Here is a 23,017-nt window from a genome sequence, read left to right as displayed (position 1 = left end):
AATATTATCGCTTGCACAGTGCTCCTTGGGATGTTTAAAGCTTGGGAAATCTTTTTGTATCCAAATCCGGCTTTAAAACTTCTTCACAACAGTATCTCGGACCTGCCTGGTGTGTTCCTTGTTCTTCATGATGCTCTCTGCGCTTTTAACGGACCTCTGAGACTATCACAGTGCAGGTGCATTTATACGGAGACTTGATTACACACAGGTGGATTGTATTTATCATCATTAGTCATTTAGGTCAACATTGGATCATTCAGAGATTCTCACTGAACTTCTGGAGAGAGTTTGATGCACTGAAAGTATAGGGGCTGAATAATTTTGCACGCCCACTTTTTCAGTTTTTGATTTGTTAAAAAAGTTTGAAATATCCAATAAATGTCGTTCCACTTCATGATTGTGTCCCACTTGTTGTTGATTCTTCACAAAACAAAATCCAGTTTTATATCTTTATGTTTGAAGCCTGAAATGTGGCAAAAGGTCGCAAAGTTCAAGGGGGCCGAATACTTTCGCAAGGCACTGTGTGTGTGTGTGTGTATATATATATATATATATAATTATGGAGCTCAGAACCAAATCAAGGCTCAAGATAATTGCTGCGTAGTGTGGCATTCTTGTTTGAGGAAATTAAAACAGTTTCTCTCTATAAGATGAATTAGTCTGACATTAAAAAAGGGAGAGCAGCAGTTTTTTTTAATTCAGTCCAGCACACATAGGGATCGGCTGAGCAGAACCACTGATCCACTGCATGTGTTTCAGTCAACATCTTACCCAGGGTGGGATAGATAGATACAGAAATCCAAAGAGTTTGCAGCAAAAATGATCAAATTAAGACACCTACACTTTGCAAAATAATGTTTTCAAGAGCTTGGCTCTGACAAAAGGCTCAGAGTTTGCCTTTGTTCTTCAGTTGTAAAAAGCGCTGGGTTTTCAATGCTTGCAAGATGAAAATGTTCACATAAAAAAGGCCTCTTCATTTGTGGACAGATCGCTAGCACCCCAAATTGAATCCTGAATCCACTATATATGGAACAGGGGGAAATTTAGGATGCAAACTGCTGAAAGCATGGCTCACTGATGATCAACATCCTTCTCTACCAGAATACTGAAAGTATTAAACAAGCACTGATGTGCTAGGCCTAAAATCACTAAATCATTCACTACTAACCTAGTTTTAGTCAACGTATTGCTCCGTACTACTTGAAAAGCAAAAATACATTGTTCTCAATACAACATTTTACTTCATATTTGAGGCTATTCCATCCTTAGACAGCAAACCATCATGTAGGGCTGGGAATTGCCAGGGATATGTATTGCGATTCTCACGATTTGATATTGCGATTCAACACTGCGATTTTATTGCAATTTGAGATCTCAAATATATTGCTCATTATATGTCTGCTGCAGAGACAAGACAGCATGATAACATTTGTTTTGATCAGTCAGCGAAATAAAAGTGCTGAAAACACATTGGCTCACTATTTAAAAAGAAGATGCAAACTATGAAGGCAAAATACAGGAGTTTTGGTGCAGGTACAGCAGACTTGCGGTAGCTAACGCTACCTACAGTATAAAAAAAAGTAAAATATAATTCTTTAGATCAATTGACATACACTGAACAAAAAAATAAAATTGCAACGATTTTACTGAGTTACAGTTCATAGAAGGAAATCAATTTAAATAAATGAAATAGGTCCTAATCTATTGATTTCATATGACTGGGCAGGGGTGCAGCCATGGGTGGGCAAAGGCCCACCCACCTGAGAGCCAGGCCCAACCAATCAGATTGAGTTTTTCCTCACATAAGGGCTTTTTTTTTTTTTTACAGACTCCCCCTCCTCAGAAGATCCCGCAGGTGAAGAAGCCGGATGTGGATGTCTTGGGCTGGCGTGGTTACACATCATCTGCAGTTGAGGCCGGTTGGATGTACTGCCAAATTCTCTAAAACGATGTTGGACGCAGCTTATTTTCAATTCTCTGGCAACAGCTCTGATGGATATTCCTGTAGTCAACATTCCAATTTCACGCTCCCTCAAAACTTGAGACATCTGTGGCATTGCGTTGTGACAAAACTGCACATTTTAGAGTGGCCTTTTATTGTCCCCAGCACAAGGTGCACTTGTGTAATAATCATGCTGTTTAATCAGCTTCTTGATATACCACACCTGTCAGCGGGATAGATCATCTTGGCAAAGGAGAAATGCTCACTAGCAGGGATGTAAACAAAGTTGTGCACATAATTTGAGCAAAATAAGCTGTGTGAAAATGTTGGGGATCTTTTATTTCAGATCATTAAAAATGGGACCAACACTTTACATGTTGCATATAGTTTTTTGTTCAGTATAATATCATCCAAAAATAATATATCATGTAGCCTCATGTTCGGGCTGAGGTCAGGACTCATATCAACATCCTCTGAACTGTTCACCTGGCCTAACTGATGGATGCCTGCAAACCAACAGGAGCCCACTTGTCCTTGAGGACATGCATCATCCCACAGCAGCTAGGCGTTGCACTGGAAAACAAAACACTTAGGTTCGTTATTGCTGGCTGTCCATGTGACAAGTGACTGGCGTGTCTGCGTCCCAAATGAAACCCTATTCCCTTTGTAGTACACTACTACATGTTCTGGTCAAAAGTAGTACACTATATACAGTGGGGCAAAAAAGTATTTAGTCAGCCACCAATTGTGCAAGTTCTTCCACTTAAAAAGATGAGAGGCGTGTAATTTATCATCATAGTACACTTCAACTATGACAGACAAAATGAGAAAATAAAAAAAATCACATTGTAGGATTTTTTATGAATTTATTTGCAAATTATGGTGGAAAATAAGTATTTGGTCACCTACAAACAAGCAAGACTTCTGGCTCTCACAAACCTGTAACTTCTTTAAGAGGCTCCTCTGTCCTCCACTCGTTACCTGTATTAATGGTACCTGTTTGAACTTGTTACCAGTATTAAATACACCTGTCCACAACCTCAAACAGTCACACTCCAAACTCCACTATGGCCAAGACCAAAGAGCTGTCAAAGGACACCAGAAACAAAATTGTAGACCTGCACCAGGCTGGGAAGACTGAATCCGCAATAGGTAAGCAGCTTGGTTTGAAGAAATCAACTGTGGGAGCAATTATTAGGAATTGGAAGACCTACAAGACCACTGATAATCTCCCTCGATCTGGGGCTCCACGCAAGATCTCACCCCGTGGGGTCAAAATGATCACAAGAACGGTGAGCAAAAATCCCAGAACCACACGGGGGGGACCTAGTGAATGACCTGCAGAGAGCTGGGACCAAAGTAACAAAGCCTACCATCAGTATCACACTACGCCGCCAGGGACTCAAATCCTGCAGTGCCAGACGTGTCCCCCTGCTTAAGCCAGTACATGTCCAGGCCCGTCTGAAGTTTGCTAGAGAGCATTTGGATGATCCAGAAGAAGATTGTGAGAATGTCATATGGTCAGATGAAACCAAAAATATTACTTTTTGGTAAAAACTCAACTCGTCGTGTTTGGAGGACAAAGAATGCTGAGTTGCATCCAAAGAACACCATACCTACTGTGAAGCATGGGGGTGGAAACATCATGCTTTGGGGCTGTTTTTCTGCAAAGGGACCAGACAACTGATCCGTGTAAACGAAAGAATGAATGGGGCCATGTATCGTGAGATTTTGAGTGAAAACCTCCTTCCATCAGCAAGGGCATTGAAGATGAAATGTGTCTGGTTCTTTCAGCATAACAATGATCCCAAACACACCGCCCAGGCAACGAAGGAGTGGCTTCGTAAGAAGCATTTCAAGGTCCTGGAGTGGCCTAGCCAGTCTCCAGATCTCAACCCCAGAGAAAATCTTTGGAGGGAGTTGAAAGTCCGTGTTGCCCAGCAACAGCCCCAACACATCACTGCTCTAAAGGAGATCTGCATGGAGGAATGGGCCAAAATACCAGCAAGTGTGTGAAAACCTTGTGAAGACTTACAGTAAACGTTTGACCTCTGTCATTGCCAACAAAGGGTATATAACAAAGTATTGAGATAAACTTTTGTTATTGACCAAATACTAATTTTACACCATAATTTGCAAATAAATTCATTAAAAAAAATCCTACAATGTGATTTTCTGGATTTCTTTTCCTCATTTTGTCTGTCATAGTTGAAGTGTACCTATGATAAATTACAGGCCTAATCTTTTTAAGTGGGAGAACTTGCACAATTGGTGGCTGACTAAATACTTGTTTGCCCCACTGTAGGTAATAGTGACATTTGAGACATCAGAGAAAATGAAGGAAGCTCACACAGCTCAGAGGGCAGGAAGTGGAACACCTGCGTTGAAGTGAGCAGGCGGAAACATGGGAGATTCTCGCAGTCGCTCCACTACATCCACATCATTATCCAATGCCATATTGGTAAACAAGCTATACGATTTAATGCAAAATGGTTTCCACTTAGACAAATGGTACAGAATTCTCTTGAATAGGAAGCATGTAATACCACATTATGTTTGGGGAATGACCTCAAATGGCCAAATATCATTCAAATGCCCAACTAGTAACAATTCTCTATAGCTCAGTCCATTAAATGTTTATAGGACAGGGTGTTTATCATACTGAAAAAAACAAATAATACCAAAACTGTTTCCAAGAAACGTCTGAGATCCAGTGACTTGACAACAACCTTTTAAAGGGTAGTCGTGAGGGAGAGATAAAGCTGTAATCAGAAATCACCACAACCCAGACACCCAATGAAGTGGCAGATATGAGCATATTTTGTTGACTTGCCACCCCTCTCTCCCTCCCGCTATGTAGTCACATTTCACTGCTCTCATTATGCAGATCAAGGCTTCTGATCCGCTCAAAAATAATTACAGCGGCCCAACCTTTTTTTCTAAGGCACAGGGAAGTGGAATTTGAGCATGTCAAGACGCACAGGACGTGCCAAAATATAAATTGAAATTGTTATTGGGTCTCCTTCCATTTCATTTCTCAGCCTCCTTTCATCTTATTTCCCTGGGGAGTGTGTGGCCGGTGTTGCTGTTGGAAGGTAAATAAAATAGCACCTTGGGTGAGAATCGATTGAATCTCCACTTTTGAGACATTTTTCCTTCAATTGTCTGACTGGGGGCCAGGCATGGTCTGTTGTCAGAGTGGAGTGGGAGAAGAGGATGTTGAAGGAGGAGGGACAGATCAATCATGGTGCCAGAGAGCTGAGGTGAAGGTTAAATAGGAGCAATGGCTGTCCCTTAATAACTTGTTCATAACTGTGCACTCTCCTTAAACAATAGCATGGTATTCTTTCACTGTAATAGCTACTTTAAAACAGTGCAGTTAGATTAACAAGAATGTAAGCTTTCTGCCATTATCAGATATGTCTATGTCCTAGGAAATTCTCTTGTTACTTACAACCTCATGCTAATCGCATTAGCCTACATTAGCTCAACCATCCCGTGGAAGGGACACCGATCCCTGTGATCACCGTGCCTCCTCCATCCATTCACATCTAGCAGACTGCCTTTCCAACCCTGCTTCTACCCACTGAATTACAAGATCCCAATTTTATGCTTCTAGCCGGCCATTGACAAGACACTGCTTTGATATCAACTTAACTAAACTGCTGCCTAGCTTCCCAACTAGATATGGGATTGGAAAAGCGGAGTATTTATTTGGGGATATGGTACACAGTGAATAACATTATGTAAGTAATGAATAACAAGAATTCTCAAGAGAACGCAAAGAAAATATGAATGAATGAGTCATAGTAACAGTTTCCCCATTGCTTTGCTGGAGCAGCCAATAGGGCGTTTTCAAGGGATAACACAGGAGGGGCCTGTTCCTCTGTGATAGTGTCTGCCATCTTAAACCACTGCATGTGGATGTGCTACCAACTACCCCTTTCCCTAAATAACCACTCTCACATAAAAAACTCGACTTGGACCTATATATATTTGTTCCAATAAAATATAGGCTTTAGGTTTCACTACAAAATTGTTTTATTTTACCATTATTTAACCAGGTAAGCCAGTTGAGAACAAGTTCTCATTTACAACTGACCTGGCCAAGATAAAGCAAAGCAGTGTGACAAAAACAGAGTTACAAACAAACGTACAGTCAATAACACAATAGAAAATAAAAATATATGTACAGTGTGTGCAAATGAGGAAGAGTAGAGAGGTAAGGCAATAAATAGGCCATGGAGGCGAAATTATTACAATTTAGCATTAATACTGGGGTGATAGATGTGCAAGTAGAGATACTGGGGTACAAAAGAGCAAGAGGGTAAGTAATAATATGGGGATGAGGTAGTTGGGTGTGCCATTTACAGATTGGCTACAAATATAGGCTTTAGGGTTACTTCCAAATATCTTTTGAATTTAGTTATTGACATTAATATGAAATAAAATATTTATGTTCTGCCCAGTCAATGTGATCAAAACAAACGCTCCCATCACCACAATCAAGGACAAATGTGTGCACATGTCATTTGTGGCTTCTTTTGAAGGGCAGATAAGTAGGAGAAGGCATTTTCCACAGTTTAAGAATGATTTGCAATCATATGTAAAGCTTCATTGAAGTAACCCCCCCACATCTTCACAAACGGAGGTAGGCTAATCTAGATGATACAAGCCAGAGCACGCACCCCTCTCAGGGTTTGGGGTATCTGATATTTAACATTCAAATTCCTTTAGAATTCTCTCAACAGTGGAGCAGAGGATGTGAGAGATTCGTTCCAGGTCTTTTAAAACCAAAATATGACCCAATAGTGGCTCCATAGATACCCAGGCTGTTCTTGTATAACACATTCACAGAGGCTGTTAGAACCTAAAGCTATTTGGGTCGAGATGAGACAGACACTTACCAGCCCCGCAGCTTGTATGCCTCAGGGATGTCGGGGTTGACCATGATGGTGCTGCTGAACGAAGCAGATAGAGATCTGCCCCCATAGTCCGACAGCTTGGCCCCTTTGATGGCCAGGATGGGCTGCCCAGAGCCATCAAAGGTCTCTGCCTGCAAATAGAACAGGTAGGTTGACTGAGGATACCAATAATATACACTTTATGTGCAAAACTACACAATTTAGTGGAGTCGGCTATTTCAGCCACACCCATTTCTGACTGGTGTATAAACTCGAGCACACAGCCATGCAATCTCCATAGACAAACATTGGCAGTAGAATGGCCGTACTGAAGAGCTCAACGAGTCAGCTCCAACGAGTCAGTTCGTAAAATTTCAGTCCTGCTAGAGCTGCCCTAGTCAACTGTAAATGCTGTTATTGTGAAGCGGAAACATCTAGAAGCAACAACAGCTCAGGCGCGAAGTGGTAAGCCACAGAAGCTCACAGAACAGAACCACCGAGTGCTGAAGCGAGTAGTGCGTATAAATAGTCTCTCCTCGGTTGCAACACTCACTATCGAGTTCCAAACTGCCTCTGGAAGCAACGTCAGCACAATAACTGTTCGTCAGAAGCTTCATGAAATGGGTTTCCATGGCCAAGCAGCTGCACACAAGCCTAAGATCACCATGCCCAATGCCAAGCGTCGGCTGGAGTGGTGTAAAGCCATTGAACTTGGGAGTAATGGAAATATAATCTCTGGAGTGATGAATCACGCTTCACCATCTGGCAGTCCGACAGACTAATCTGTATTTGGCGGATGCTAGGAGAACGCTACCAGCCCCAATAAATAGTGCCAACTGTAAAGTTTGGAGGAGGAATAATGTTCTGGGGCCATTATGTTCTAGCAATGTTCCAACATCTAGTGGAAAGCCTTCCCAGAAGAGTGGAGGCTTTTATATCAGCACAGGGGGGACCAACTCCATATTAATGCCCATGATTTTGGAATGAGATGTTCGACAAGCAGGTGCTCACATACGTTTGGGTATGTAGTGTATCAGCACCGGGGGAGTAAAATAAAGTGAAAAAATATTCTTGCAATTGTGTATTTACTAAAGCTTATTGTTCTTTATAAACTATACATGTTGTGTACGTCTGCCAGTGCCCCCGGATAGGGGATATCTGCAGAACAAACAGAGGGAACAGTGTGCTGTAGCTTGTCAGAATGAAAGAATTGTGGCAAACTAAGCATAGCCCCACTGAGCCACGTATAAAATCAACTGCAGGAGTTGGGTTCCTTCATCACACTGTGACAGGGTATATTCTCAGTGACTTCAACCACATCAGCTTCTATTAAAACACACAGAGAGAGACAGAGAGAGAGCCCAGTGCTCAAATCTCCTCTCCCTCTTCAAACTGCTTAACAGACATTTCCAAACACAGGGAAGCACACGGCTCACAACATTTTTTCAATTAGGAGAGGTGTACTGTAGCCCTACCTGGGGCTCTGGCTGACAAGACACAGGGACACAAACGTAATGCAGGTGTGTACAGCACACAATGAAGGTGCTACAGCATGTCACCAGCATGAGAGAAAGTGACTTTCATCCTCTCTTTATCCAGCAGGACTGTCCCATTGTGTCCAGACGCATATAGACCATCTATGGCTGCGCTAGTGTCTGTCCCCCAGTCCTCACCTCCTCTCCCCACAGGGTGACCTCCACCAGTTTACCAGACTGGTCCATCAGGTTGAGCGTCCTCTTGGAGACCTCACGGTTGTTCTTGGTGTTGAGGCGGGTCACGTCGGACACGCTCTTGCACACTCCAATCACATCTGGAAAAAAAACACACAATCACGTCATTAGCACAGTCGACTCTGAGCAGCATTACCGTGGAGAACCAGACACGTGATCAATATTTATAATATGTACAGTGGGGCTCAGCTCTCTCCTACATTGTACGATTTTTTATGAATTTATTTGCAAATTATGGTGGAAAATAAGTATTTGGTCAATAACAAAAGTTTCTCAATACTTTGTTATATACCCTTTGTTGGCAATGACAGAGGTCAAACTTTTCTGTCTTCACAAGGTTTTCACACACTGTAGCTGGTATTTTGCCCATTCCTTCCATGCAGATCTCCTCTAGAGCAGTGATGTTTTGGGGCTGTTGCTGGGCAACACGGACTTTCAACTCCCTCCAAAGATTTTCTATGGGGTTGAGATCTGGAGACTGGCTAGGCCACTCCAGGACCTTGAAATGCTTCTTACGAAGCAAATCCTTCGTTCCCCGGGCGGTGTGTTTGGGATCATTGTCATGCTGAAAGACCCAGCCACGTTTCATCTTCAATGCCCTTGCTGATGGAAGGAGGTTTTCACTCAAAATCTCACGATACATGGCCCCATTCATTCTTTCCTTTACACGGATCAGTCGTCCTGGTCCCTTTGCAGAAAAACAGCCCCAAAGCATGTTTCCACCCCCATGCTTCACAGTAGGTATGGTGTTCTTTGGATGCAACTCAGCATTCTTTGTCCTCCAAACATGACGAGTTGAGTTTTTACCAAAAAGTAATATTTTTGGTTTCATCTGACCATATGGCATTCTCTCAATCTTCTTCTGGATCATCCAAATGCTCTCTAGCAAACTTCAGACGGGCCTGGACATGTACTGGCTTAAGCAGGGGGACACGTCTGGCACTGCAGAATTTGAGTCCCTGGCGGCGTAGTGTGTTACTGATTTGTTACTTTGGTCCCAGCTCTCTGCAGGTCATTCACTAGGTTGTTTGAGGTTTTATACTGATAACAAGTTCAAACAGGTGCCATTAATACAGGTAACGAGTAGAGGACAGAGGAGCCTCTTAAAGAAGAAGTTACAGGTCTGTGAGAGCCAGAAATCTTGCTTGTTTGTAGGTGACCAAATACTTATTTTCCACCACAATTTGCAAATAAATTCATAAAAAATCCTACAATGTGATTTTCTGGATTTTTTTCTCTCATTTTGTCTGTCATAGTTGAAGTGTACCTATGATGAAAATTACAGGCCTCTCATCTTTTATGTGGGAGAACTTGCACAATTGGTGGCTGACTAAATACTTTTTTTCCCCACTATGTGAAAATGTCCATAGATAGTTGAACATATTTTCAACACAGGTGACATCATGAGCACAGTAGACTATGGCCATGTTTGAGATGGAATTCTACTCATTTGCAGTCGGACACTGCTGACTAACTGATCTAAAAATCACTTTACATCCTAAATAATTATTTTCATTAGCCTAGTGGTTAAGAGTGTAGTGCACTACGTTTGACCAGGGCCCTCTGGTCAAACGTAGTGCACTATATAGGGAACAGGGTGTCATTTGGGAGCAACCTATACTCTGCCATCTTAACCCTTTCGTCCAGTCCTTGCTAGGTTACAACTGATTTAAGCATGCTTAAGATGTCTTCAACATCACGAGGTTGGCTGGGCCGACGCCTGCTGGTCCTGAAGAGAAATGACTAGACAGCTAGACGACAAGCTGCAAGGAGTCTATTATATTACCATCATTACAATTTAGGATTAGTTCCAAATGGCATCCTATTTCCTGCACAGTGCACCACTCTTGACCGGTGCCATATAGGCCCTGATCAAAAGTAGTGCACTATATAGGGAATAGAGTGCCATTTGGGATGCTGACTATAGCTTATTACTAACTCATTTTACCAGTTCTCTCCCTCTCTGCCATAGGGCCCAAAGTCAATCGGCACCACAGGCCATTACTGTCATCAGCGTCATTAATGACTTTTATATCTGCTCTTAGAATTACCCCAACCTCCCTAGCGCATCCATCTCCCCTACGCTGCCCTACTACTCTATTGAAGCTATCCCTATGATAGGATAATAATAATAATAATAATAATAATAAGCTAAGTCTGTTATTAATGACAGTTATCATGCCCCGCCAATCCTGCCTGGACCACCCATCCCCTTCGCTCCTCCTTTGCTACACCTGCACCTTACCCAAAATGGTGTCCTTTTCTCGGGCCTGCAGGTCGGCGATGGAGACGAAGTTGCACTGCACCATGGGTACGTCCTGGGTGTCTTCACAGGGAATGATGGTGGACTCTCCATTCAGGGTCATCTCATAGTCATTCTTCAGGGATGAGTACTGCTTGTTGGCGATCTTCAGGGATCCCTTGGAGATGTAGAACACCTGGACATGGATCAAAGAAGGTTCAAATCTAAAATAGATCTGGACACATGATTCATTTCAGCTGAATACTGATGTAGGCAGTAAATAAAGCCTGGCAGAGGATCTGAAGCAGAGGATCATGTTGCTACTGTCGTGTGACTCATTTTGGAGGGAATCATTCATCTTTGATTTGTATCATTATATCCTATTATATCCAATTCAGCACATTGAGATTGATTACTCAGTTCACCAAAATCTACCAGTGACAGACATATGGTGGATAAGCATCATTAATAGGAGGCAGTTCCTCTCACCTTGCCAGTCTCGATGATGCTGTAGAATTTGTCCACCTCCTGGGTAAAGGCAGTCACTCTGATCTCTCCCTGCATCAACACACAACAGTCAGCTACGGACTAGCTCCACACGATCCAACACGAGAAAACCTTTTCGTCAGCATTTACTCACACTCTCATCCACAATCTCCATATAGAACAGCTTGCCGTCCCCACGAGAGTTGCTCCAGGTGCGGATGTTGCTCTTGTTGGTGACACGGGCTCGGATGGTCCACCTGACAGAAAATAACCAATGTTAACGTAGTTTTTGGATGGAAATCTAGTCCTTGAAAAGACCTTGAACAACTATCACACAGACACATCAGACTGTCATTCAGTTATATGACTAAAGAGTATGGTACAACAGGATTATAATGACTCAAGAGACCATGTTGTTTGAGATGGTCATCAAAGTGATAGGTTGCATCCCAAAAGGCACCCTATTCCCTATATAGTGCACTACTTTAAAGTAGTACACTACATTAGAAATATGGTGCCATGTGGGACTCAACCATAGACGGGTATAAGAAGACCACTCACTTTGACTGGTAGGGGTTGAGGCTGGCGATGGGCACAACTTTGGAGGATCCCCCAGGAGTGCTGGGCATGGCAGACGGAGGCATGCCCTTCTTCCCCCCAAACGCTCTGCTGGGACCTTTGTTCATGGAGCCTTATGATAGATAGGGAAATTAAAAAGAGAACTGAGGCGTTATTGGTACATATAGAGAGCAGTGATGGAGTGGCAAACTCAAAAGAATAGACATCTATAATTCATCAGGGCTGAATTTCAAAAATCTAATTTCTTTGGATCACAACTCCTTGATCAATGTAATTATCTCACTTCATGAAAGTAGTCTCGCATCACAGAAAAACGTAATCAGGAAGAGTAGTGGATTTATTGCGGTAGGTTTGGGATAGTAGGAGAGGAGACAACCCCCCCAACTAAGTTGTGTGAGTATGAGATGTTTCTGTGAGAGAGACGATGATTCACATATCAGACTCAAAGCAGACAGAAGTGTGAAATAACAAACCAAAGCTGCTCTTCCCACAGGAAATTGGTGCATGAGGCCTGACTTTGAGGTTTCTCTGTCCGGACAAGCGCTAGCTGCACATTTGATTTGTGTGCGTCTCACACTTTGGATTACAGCTCAGAGTCCACTTTGCCAACCACCGCATTTCTAGTAATTAAGCCCCCAGATCCAGCAGCACAGCCACACAACTGAACAATAATAACTGTGCTGATGAGGATGCAGCTCACCATCACTACTTCAATTCCCTGACATCAGATTAGGGGGATGAATACCTATGACCTGGACCACAAGATGATATAAGCTCCTGAAGCAGTAGATTGGGCTAAGAGTTCATCTGTCATGGTTCACAAAATGCCTTATGATACTGTAGGTTAGCACTAAGAAAAGCTTCCTTTAGCCCTGCATATTTTCATGAAATAACTGGGTAAACACTTGTAATGTGCAATGATTAGAAATGGTTATTCAGTCACAAAGAGATGGGTTTAGAATTAAGCATTAATTTAATTACCTGCACACTTTCGCTTAGACCTATTTAGGGAGCATTAGTAAAAATACATGCTAAATTAAAGTAGAATAACAAAACATGTATATTTTGGAATCAATGACAGTAGCATTTTATTGATAATTAGGCTACCCATCACGTACCATCTCATCATGATCACCATTTCATTTCAGTACTAATTATAACCAAGTGCTTACCTAATTACCTGACGAAAAGGGAACCGTCGAAAGAGCTGAAAACCATCAATACTACTGTATACTCAGATCACACCCAATTCAAAACCAAATTTACAGTCTGACTGACGAGCACATCTGGACTACTGGAAATAATAACCTGTGTGACGTACAGATGGTTCACCAGCAGCATTTCTCTAAGACTGATTTTACTGGCTTATTTTCAACAAAGAGACAGAATATAGACCTAATATTTTGTGCTTATCAGCATCACATGGGTCAACTACCATCTTAGTAGGATAAGTATAATGTTACAGATGACTGTATATACCCAAGAGGCAAATGTAAATTAGCTAAGCCTTCTGACAAGAACAGCAGCGGTCATATGTTCAGTAGATCTGAGGATTTTAACCAACATTTGTCCATTTTGCATAAATGCTGCCATCTACTGTAAACTGAAAGAAAATAACCTACATTGAAATGTTTTGTAACCTTCCAAATCATTTTAAATAAATATATATAGATGCAAAACATCAGGAATTTATCTTGAGAAAACAGTCCATTAATGACCCAACCTCTCAATTCAACTCCTGGTACATGATGTGAAAAGACAGATTTAAAAGCAAAGTGAGTGATCAGGAGTTGTATACCATCAATTCCATTCTGGGGTTGCAGGGGGTGGACTGAGGGATTGGGGGCTGACGGTGGGGTTTTACTCTGACCTGCAAGGGAGAGGAGCAAGTGAAAGGTCAAAACTCAAGGAAACTGCACATTAAACATGGTAGGCTATATCCATGTTTGGATTCAAACATTTGTTCAACTTCTGTCCCCCTAAGCCGTATGATATGGTGATGGTTAGAAATGCAGTATGGGCTGAAGACTCACCTTCCACGTAAGGCTGGGGCTCTCCGATCTTCCCAGCCACCTCATCAGCAGACTTCACCACCTCCATGTCCAGTATGACCACCACACGCCTGAAAAGAAAAACAGATTAACAGCTGCTTCGTAAATAATATTCCAAAGACTTATCAACCATGTGTTTAATATACAGTTGAAGTCAGAAGTTTACATACACTTAGGTTGGAGTCATTAAAACTCATTTTTCAACCACTCCACAAATTTCGTGTTAACAAAGTATAGTTTTGGCAAGTCGGTCAGGACATCTACTTTGTGCATAACACAAGTCACTTTTCCAACAATTGTTTAAAGACAGATTATTTCACTTAATCACAATTCCAGTGGGTCAGAAGTTTATATACACTAAGTGGATTGTGCCTTTAAACAGGGTATACATTTCCAGAAAATTATCTAATTGCTTTAGAAGCTTCTGATAGGCTAGTTGACATCATTTGAGTCAATTGGAGGTGTACCTGTGGATGTATTTCAAGGCCTACCTTCAAACTCAGTGCCTCTTTGCTTGACATCATGGGAAAATCAAAAGAAATCAGCCAAGACATCAGAAAAAAATATTGTAGACCCCCACAAGTCTGTAAATTGCTCCCAAGAGTGAACCAAACGCCTGAAGGTACCACGTTCATCTGTACAAACAATAGTACGCAAGTATGAACACCATGGGACCACGCAAATCAATCCCAGGACAATAGCAAAGGACATTGTGAAGATGCTGGAGAAAACAGGTACAAAAGTATCCACAGTAAAACAAGTCCTATATCGACATAACCTGAAAGGCCGCTCAGCAAGGAAGAAGCCACTGCTCCAAAACTGCCATAAAAATGAGACTATGGTTTGCAACTGTACATGTGGATAAAAAAACATACTTTTTGGAGAAATGTCCTCTGGTCTGATGAAACAAAAAAAATAGAACTGTTTGGCCATAATGACCATCGTTATGTTTGGAGGAAAAAGGGTGAGGCTTGCAAGCCGAAGAACACCATCCCAACCGTGAAGCACGGGGGTGGCAGCATCATGTTGTGGGGGTGCTTTGCTGCAGGAGGGAAGCAACATCTCAAGACATCAGTCAGGAAGTTAAAGCTTGGTCGCAAATGGGTTTTCCAAATGGACAATGACCCCAAGCATACTTCCAAAGTTGTTGCAAAATGGCTTAAGGACAACAAAGTCAAGGTATTGGAGTGGCCATCACAAAGCCCTGACCTCAATCATATAGAAAATCTGTGGGAAGAACTGAAAAAGCGTGTGCGAGCAAGGAGGTCTAGAAACCTGACTCAGTTACACCAGCTCGGTCAAGAGGAATGGGCCAAAATTCACTCAACTTATTGTGGGAAGCTACCCGAAACGTTTGACCCAATTTAAAGACAATGCTACCAAATACTAAATGAGTGTATGTAAACTTCTGACCCACTGGGAATGTGATAAAATAAATAAAAGCTGAAATAAATCATCCTCTACTATTATTCTGACATTTCACATTCTTAAAATAAAGTGGTGATCCTAACTGACCTAAGACAGGGAATTTTTACTAGGATTAAATGTCAGGAATTGTGAAAAACTGAGTTTAAATGTATTTTGCCAAGGTGTATGTAAACTTCCGACTTCAAGTGTGTGTGTGTGTGTATATATATATGTATGTAGGTATATATGTGTGTATCTGCATATCCATTGTATGTGTCCCCATATTAACAGCTCTAAAAGTTTGTGACTCATCTCAGCCAATCTATCGAAAGGAGAAAAATGATGCAGCAACAAGGAGGACCTACATGAACAGCTAGCCTACATTAAAGTTATTTGAATAAACCATGTTTTCAATAGAAATGGAAAGAAAAGGGTTAGTCATTCTGTAGGCAGGAAAACATGAAAAGATCAAAAGATAGAAGCAACATACCGTCCATCCTTTAAGACATTGGTCACGCTCCTCTTCAGCTGACAGATACAGTTTGGGGCTAGTCGGTTGTCCTCAGTCATTGGGTTGAGCTGGGTGGAGAGCATGAACGCTACAGGAGGGATAGAGATGTTAGAGACAAGACAGACCAACACAAACATCGGCAGTGCTGTAGAGGGTGGCCACCCACCGCACACGCCCATTGCTTGTGTTAGTCTGTCTTTGTCTATGACAGCTGATGATATGCATCGACCAACTAAACCCCCATCACTGACAGATACAAACAACATGCGATCCTTGGTAGTAAACATGGAACAGAGCCAATTGCAGCTCAGTCTAGTCTGGGATGAGAATAGATTTAGATCCCAAAAATATGTTCCTTAATAGGTCTTATTTTTTCATGACTATGTTATCACAATACTTCTTAAACTATGCCAAATTAAAAGGAAGAAATTGATTCATGTTTTTTTCTTTGACGACTTCCAGCTCTCTATTCCTTTTACTGAATGCTGACTACCTACTGCTGGTTTGCCCTAGGCAATCCACAGCATAAATCACATCCACAGCACAAAACACACCAAAGTGCCCCTGTCAGCGATTTACCTTGATATTTTCTGTGGAAAGAGACTAAAACCCCTTTTGATTTACCCTGTTGTCTTTGAAGTCTAGCTCCTGGTGTAATTCAGATTACGACAGGATTGCACTATGGGTTTACAAAAATGGGGTGCAGTTTCTCAACAGCTTCATTTGGCAGGTCTCTAACATCTCCATTAAAAATATCCTTGACTTTAATTTAAACTGATACCTTGACATTTACTATATATCCAATACAATTTGAACCATGCATTAATTTAAAATACTGGCATATCTTATTCAAACAGAAAACATTAGTTTTCTTTTCATGCCTTTACCACAAAGCAATGCTATGTACGTTTAGCTTGCTTCATTTGTGTCACCAAACCCACTGGCTCCAGGTCATCTATAAGTCTTTGCTAGGTAAAGCCCTGCCTTATCTCAGCTCACTGGTCACCATAGCAGCACCCACCCGTAGCACGTGCTCCAGCAGGTATATTTCACTGGTCACCCTCAAAGCCAATTCCTCCTTTGGCCACCTATCCTTCCAATTCTCTGCTGCCAATCACTGGAAATAATTGCAAAAAAGAAGCTGGAGACTCATATCTCCCTCACTAACTTTAAGCACCAGCTGTCAGAGCAGCTCAGATCATTGCACATGTACATAGCCATCTGTAAATAGCCCATCCAACAACCTCATCCCCAAACTGTTATTTATTTATGCTCCTTTGCACCCCAGTATCTCTACTTGCACATTCATCTTATGCACATCTATCACTCCAGTGTTTAATTGCTAAATTGTAATTATTTTTCCACTATGGCCTATTTATTACCTAACCTCCCTTATCTTACCTCATTTGCACACACTGTAAATATACTTCTCTATTGTGTTATTGAATGTATGTTTGTTTATTCCATGTGTAACTCTGTGTTGTTTGCGTCACACTGCTTTGCTTTATCTTGGCCAGGTCACAGTTGCTAATAAGAACATGTTAACTAGCCTACCTGGTTAGAGAAAGGAGAAATACAAAATGTCTAATAATAAAAATGTGCCACCTGTAATGGTCACCTGCCTCCTGCCCTACAACCATTTCTGAGTGTACTTTGAACAGGTGGTGGAGTGGATTTGGAATAGTTCTACTCACAAGACATTGAGTGCTGTCCATCACTCATCATCAGACGAAAGCGGGCTGGTCCACTGCCTCCATCAATTTTACGGATGTTCTGAAAGAATATGAATACAGGAGTGCGGTCGAAATGATCTTGGTCAATGTCGACAAATCTAGCAGTGGTCGAAATCTGTATTACCATATTGGGGAATATTCTTGTCTTAAATGTTGTATGTCCATACTGTCCAAGTTAGCTAATTGTTGACATTGCCAGTAGTCATTCTTCAACAGTTGGCCCTATTAACTTGGCCAACTAACAGGTTAAGTTCGCTAAAGTTAGCGAGCTAACGTTAGCTAGCTACTTCCACGTCCATTCATACTCACCACTAATTGAAGTATGGGGTTTGGTAAATCATTAGAGCCTTTGGTTAGGTCCTGTTGAAAGAGTAGAACACAGCTTGAGAGAGATGAAAAATATATATAGATGGCTACCTAACGTAAGCTAGCATTGTGGCTAGCTCAACAAAGCAGCAAGTCAGCACTCAGTGCACAGTCCCCGTCTGAAAACCATCTTCCTCAATGCTGGGAACACTTTGTTTGCATGCTTTCTGGGATGTCATAAAATGCCACCACCTACCTCTATCGCTCCCTTTGTTAGCATGTTGAAGCTGAGTTTATAGGTATTTAGGGTAAAAAAAAATATGTATGTTTTAACTCAAGAAAGGACAATCTCACTTCTACAGTGGCAGTGTTGCATCTGTGGCGCCAAATGTATGCCTGAACGCGCGAACTGTTCATGACGTCATCGCGTAATTTACTGCTAAGTCTTCCGGTTTCTCTTATAGATTTAGGACCACCTTTAGCAACAGGCAGTAAAATAAAAAACTGACGAGCCAACGGGCCTCTATGACACTTTGGTTAAACGTGTAAAAAAGTGTTTATATAGTAAGGCATTGCAATGCCAAAAATTGCTTTATAAGAACACAAAATAACAGTTAATAGCTGCTCATTTTATTAGATGTCCTGCAAATCCTGCAACATTTATGAAACTGTCTTTGTTGAAGGAAAACAAGGCGCTACATGGTCAATCATTTACGGGCGATATGGCTTCTGAAGAAGTCAGGGCATTCAAATATATTGTGCTTCGCTGAGCAGAGATGTTGTGAAAGAAGTTGTCAAGGAAGTGAGTTTGTGTTTATACAGGACCTCACGCCCCCACTTACCTTCAACCTTCAATCATGTCAATGCAGAGCTATGTAGAGCCCTCTGCATTGTTACAAAATTTGGGAGGCGGAAAGTAATGTGGTATGAAGCTCAATTTGACCTCTGTATGCGCCAAAACCGTCCATAGAGTCTCCATAAACATTTTCAGATCAAGCATAAATTGATCCGCCCCGCCCATATATTGTTTATCAGTTACTTCACACCACTGCAGTTTTGTCACAGTCCCTTCTAACGGGTCCTGCATGGCTTGTGAGCGTCTTAGGAAAATCGAAGACGTGCATGTCCCTGAGAGTGTTAGCTTTCTGTCACAGGCTCATAATAGTCCCAACCGCCGTTCAAAAGCTGGAGTTAAAAGTGAAACTGATTCATTTGCCACAATAAATAATGTAATATTAAACAAAATAGTGCCAAGTTCACGAAGCACCCTGATGGTGTGGTTGCCTAATGGTAAGTCCACCCCTCCTAAAACACAAACCACATTGTTTTACATCAATTTGAGTCAATGCATTGAGAGTTGTGTCTCCCATTGACTGCCTTGCTCAGTGGCAGAATGACCTTGTCATTTCGGTGATTCGATCCAGCAATCTTACAGTTACTGGCCCAATGCTCTAACCACTAGGCTACCTGCCGACCCATCCAACAAATAGTGTAATGTGCAAATATACTGAACAAAAATATAAACGCAACATGTAAACATGTTTCATCAGCTGAAATAAAAGAAAATACATTTTCCATACTCATAAAAACTTATTTCTCTCAAATATTGTGGACAAATTTGTTTCCATCCCTGTTAATCAGCATTTCTCATTTTCCAGGATAATCCATCCATCTGACAGGTGTGGGATATCAAGAGGCTGATTAAACAGCATGATCATTACACAAGTGAACCTTTTAGAAACATTTTAGAGAATTTGGAAGTACGTCCACCGCAGACGATGTGTAACCAACACATCCAACTTCTTCACCCGAGGGATCGTCTGAGACCAGCCACCCAGACAGCTGACGAAACCGAGGAGTATTTCTGTATATAATAAAGCTCTTTTGTGGGGAAAAACTCATTCTTATTGGCTGGGCCTGGCTCCCAAGTAAGTGGGCCTATGCCCTCCCAGGCCCACCCATGGCTGCGCCCCTAACTAGTCATGTGAAATCCATAGATTAGGGCAGGGGTGGCACTTTGGTTTTAGAAGTGGGAACATCTTTTTTTTTAATTATTATCCAATAGGATAAACACTCCAAACAAACTACCCGGCCGCTCGAAGGCGTCCACATGGTCCTAAAGCACACCTTTACCTCGTTTTGTATCACATTAGCATGTTAAAACTGGCAGGGACAAAAATGCAATTTCAGAATGTGGAAAAAAAGTTCCGTCCCTGGATTAGGGCCTAGTGAATGCATTTCCATTAACTAATTTCCTTATATGAACTGTAACTCAGTAAAATTGTTGAAAATGTTGCATTTATATTTTTGTTCAGTATATGTTTTGGCAAAACTTAGTTGAGAAATCTCAGGTTTATAAATTAGGGACCAGGCACAACAAATAGGCCTAAATGTTCAAGTAATAGTCCACGGACCTCCCATTACGCCTGTCTTCACAACACAGAAGTATTGAATGGCTTCATCTCTGGCGAGGAAGTGATTGAGTTAGAATTAAGCAGAGCGTCAAAGTAAATTTGGTGAAGACGAATGTTCTGAATGGACGACAGTAAAATCGAAAACTGGAACAAAAAGAATATTGTCGAAAATTGGAGTGGAGGATACGTGTGTAAATGATAATGAATCGCTTCTTGTTGGGATGCGGTTGTTGAGTTAGGGCAAAGTTGTTCTAATTCTCATTGGTCTATCGTTATCTGTGGTAAGGATGCATATGCGGGAAACTGTTTGAGGTGTCAAATGGTGAAGTATGAGCTTGGAAAAGTGGAGTCGGTCAGTGACCAATAGTGGTTTTGTTTTGATGAATTGCATTTTTGACAAGCGGAGGAAGATAGCAGTGGGCCTCAAAAGAATCCACACAACAGAAGTTTTATGTTTTGAACATTGTAGTAGAGGACCCGTCAAAGGAGTCATCTCAGGGGTGACTACGGATGTTCAGGTTGAATACGTGAAGAGAATTCCTGGTGTGGTTTGTTGCATCCTAAGATGCTGGGATCTTTTACTGAAAACTCCAGAGCGTACTTATAATAAACAGAACAGATTTATTTAATGTTCCCCTTAACACATTACAGTCGACTACTCTTTACCAGTGTCTTCAGCCAAACTCTCCAATACAGTGGCTTGCTTAAGTATTCACCCCCATTGGCATTTTTCCTATTTTGTTGCTTTACAACCTGGAATTCAAATGGATTTTGGGGGGGGGGGGTTGTATCATTTGATTTACACAACATGCCTACCACTTTGAAGATGCAAAATATTTTTTATCGTGAAACAAGAAATAAAACAAAAAAACTTAACTTGAGCGTGTATAACTATCCCCCGCCCACAAAATCAATACTTTGTAGAGCCACCTTTTGCAGCAATTACAGCTGCACGTCTTGCAGTATCTTGGTACATCTCGCCACTGGGATTTTTGCTCATTCTTCAAGGCAAAACTGCTCCAGCTCCTTCAAGTTGGATGGGTTCCGCTGTACAGCAATCTTTAAGTCATACCACAGATTCTCCAGTGGATTGAGGTCTGGGCTTTGACTAGGCCATTCCAAGACATTTAAATGTTTCCCATTAAACCACTCGAGTGTTGCTTTAGCAGTATTCTTAAGGTCATTGTCCTGCTGGAAGGTGAACCTCAGTCCAAGTCTCAAATCTCTGGAAGACAAACAGGTTTCCCTCAAGAATTTCCCTGTATTTAGCACCATGCATCATTCCTTTAATTCTGACCCGTTTCCCAGTCCCTACCGATTAAAAATATCCCCACAGCATGGTGGTGGCAGAATCATGCTGTGGGGATATTTTTCATCGGTAGGTGTTCTTGGGGTGAGGAGAGGTGTTGGGTTTGCACCAGACATAGCATTTTCCTTGATTGCCAAAAAGCTCAATTTTAGTCTCATCTGACCAGAGTACTTTCTTCCATGTGTTTGGGGAGTCTCCCACATGCCTTTTGGAGAACACCAAATATGTTTGCTTATTTTTTTGGGGCCACTCTTCCTTAAAGCCCAGCTCTGTGGAGTGTACAGCTTGAAGTGGTCCTATGGACAGATACTCCAATTGCCGCTGTGGAGCTTTGCAGCTCCTTCAGGGTTATCTTTGGTCTCTTTGTTTCCTCTCTGATTAATGCCCTCCTTACCTGGTCCATGAGTTTTGGTGGGCAGCCCTCTCTTGGCAGGTTTGTTGTGGTGCCATATTCTTTCAATTTTTTAATAATGGATTTAATGGTGCTCCGTGGGATGTTCAGTTTCGTATATTTTTTTTATAACCCAACCCTGATCTGTACTTCTCCACAACCTTGTCCCTGACCTGTTTGGAGAGCGCCTTGGTTTTCAGAGTGCTGCTTGCTTGGTGGTGCCCCTTGCTTAGTGGTGTTGTAGACTCTGGGGCCTTTCAGACAGGTGTATATATACTGATATCATGTGACAGATCATGTGACACTTAAATAAAGTCCACCTGTGTGCAATCTAACTAATTATGTGACTTCTGAAGGTAATTGGTTGCACCAGATCTTATTTAGGGGCTTCACAGCAAAGGGGGTGTATACATATGCACGCACCACAGAATTGTTTGAAACAAGTAATTTTTTTCATTTCACTTCACCAATTTGGACTATTTTGTGTGTCCATTACATGAAATCTAAATAAATATCTATTTAAAATTACAGGTTGTAATGCAACAAAATAGGAAAAACACCAAGGGGGTGAACACTTTTGCAAGGCACTGTACAGTGTACTCCAAGAACTAAGGATCATGAACCCCACCACAATTGCAACACCGTCGTGCTTCAGTATTCTCTGTTTGTCTGCACACACTTGAAACATAGCCAAATACTTTACAATTCGCACACTGCAGTGGTTTGAGGACGAGAGATCTTACATGCATATGTAATTGCTCTTTATCAAAAAACAACAAGAACGGAATAGGAAACATTCAGCGGGAGAGACGTTAGCTGAGTATATAGCATCGCTAAGAGGGACTGGTGGCTACATGTGAGTTTGGGGCTGCACAATAGGAGCAGCTGAGAGACCAGATAGTTTATGGAGTTGCCAGTAATGAGCTGCGTGGTAAGATGTTAAGCATGGCATATCGGGAGAATTTAACATGGACAAAAGTATTGGACATTGTCAACAACTTTGAGTGCACAG

The 23,017-nt window shown here is 41.7% G+C and overlaps 1 protein-coding gene across 3 annotated transcripts in view; it reads right to left on the bottom strand.

The window, feature by feature from the left end:
- LOC110507776 (replication protein A 70 kDa DNA-binding subunit) overlaps nt 1–18,679 on the bottom strand; it is a 43,341-nt gene extending 24,662 nt beyond the window's left edge. Inside the window, exons 1-12 of one of the 3 annotated variants that reach the window (XR_016492456.1) lie at nt 18,148–18,679; nt 17,895–17,945; nt 17,547–17,625; nt 15,832–15,940; nt 13,917–14,005; nt 13,682–13,753; nt 11,866–11,995; nt 11,459–11,561; nt 11,308–11,376; nt 10,822–11,014; nt 8,520–8,656; nt 6,850–6,998 (exon numbers count right to left, since the gene is read on the bottom strand). Coding sequence is in view for 2 of the 3 variants with exons in the window: in XM_021588003.3 (XP_021443678.2) it covers nt 6,850–6,998; nt 8,520–8,656; nt 10,822–11,014; nt 11,308–11,376; nt 11,459–11,561; nt 11,866–11,995; nt 13,682–13,753; nt 13,917–14,005; nt 15,832–15,940; nt 17,547–17,625; nt 17,895–17,945; nt 18,148–18,171 (1,205 nt within the window). In the remaining variant the exon portion in view is untranslated. The remainder of the gene's footprint in view (nt 1–6,849; nt 6,999–8,519; nt 8,657–10,821; nt 11,015–11,307; nt 11,377–11,458; nt 11,562–11,865; nt 11,996–13,681; nt 13,754–13,916; nt 14,006–15,831; nt 15,941–17,546; nt 17,626–17,894; nt 17,946–18,147) is intronic. The other 2 variants (XM_021588003.3, XM_090223609.1) reach the window with 2 other exon arrangements.
- Between the last annotated feature and the right edge of the window lie 4,338 nt (nt 18,680–23,017).

Source organism: Oncorhynchus mykiss, chromosome 27, assembly GCF_057628025.1.
Source record: "Oncorhynchus mykiss isolate SJ-2025 chromosome 27, ASM5762802v1, whole genome shotgun sequence".
In the NCBI taxonomy this organism is placed as follows: Eukaryota; Metazoa; Chordata; class Actinopteri; order Salmoniformes; family Salmonidae; genus Oncorhynchus; species Oncorhynchus mykiss.
This window is presented reverse-complemented; position numbering and strand designations above follow the sequence as displayed.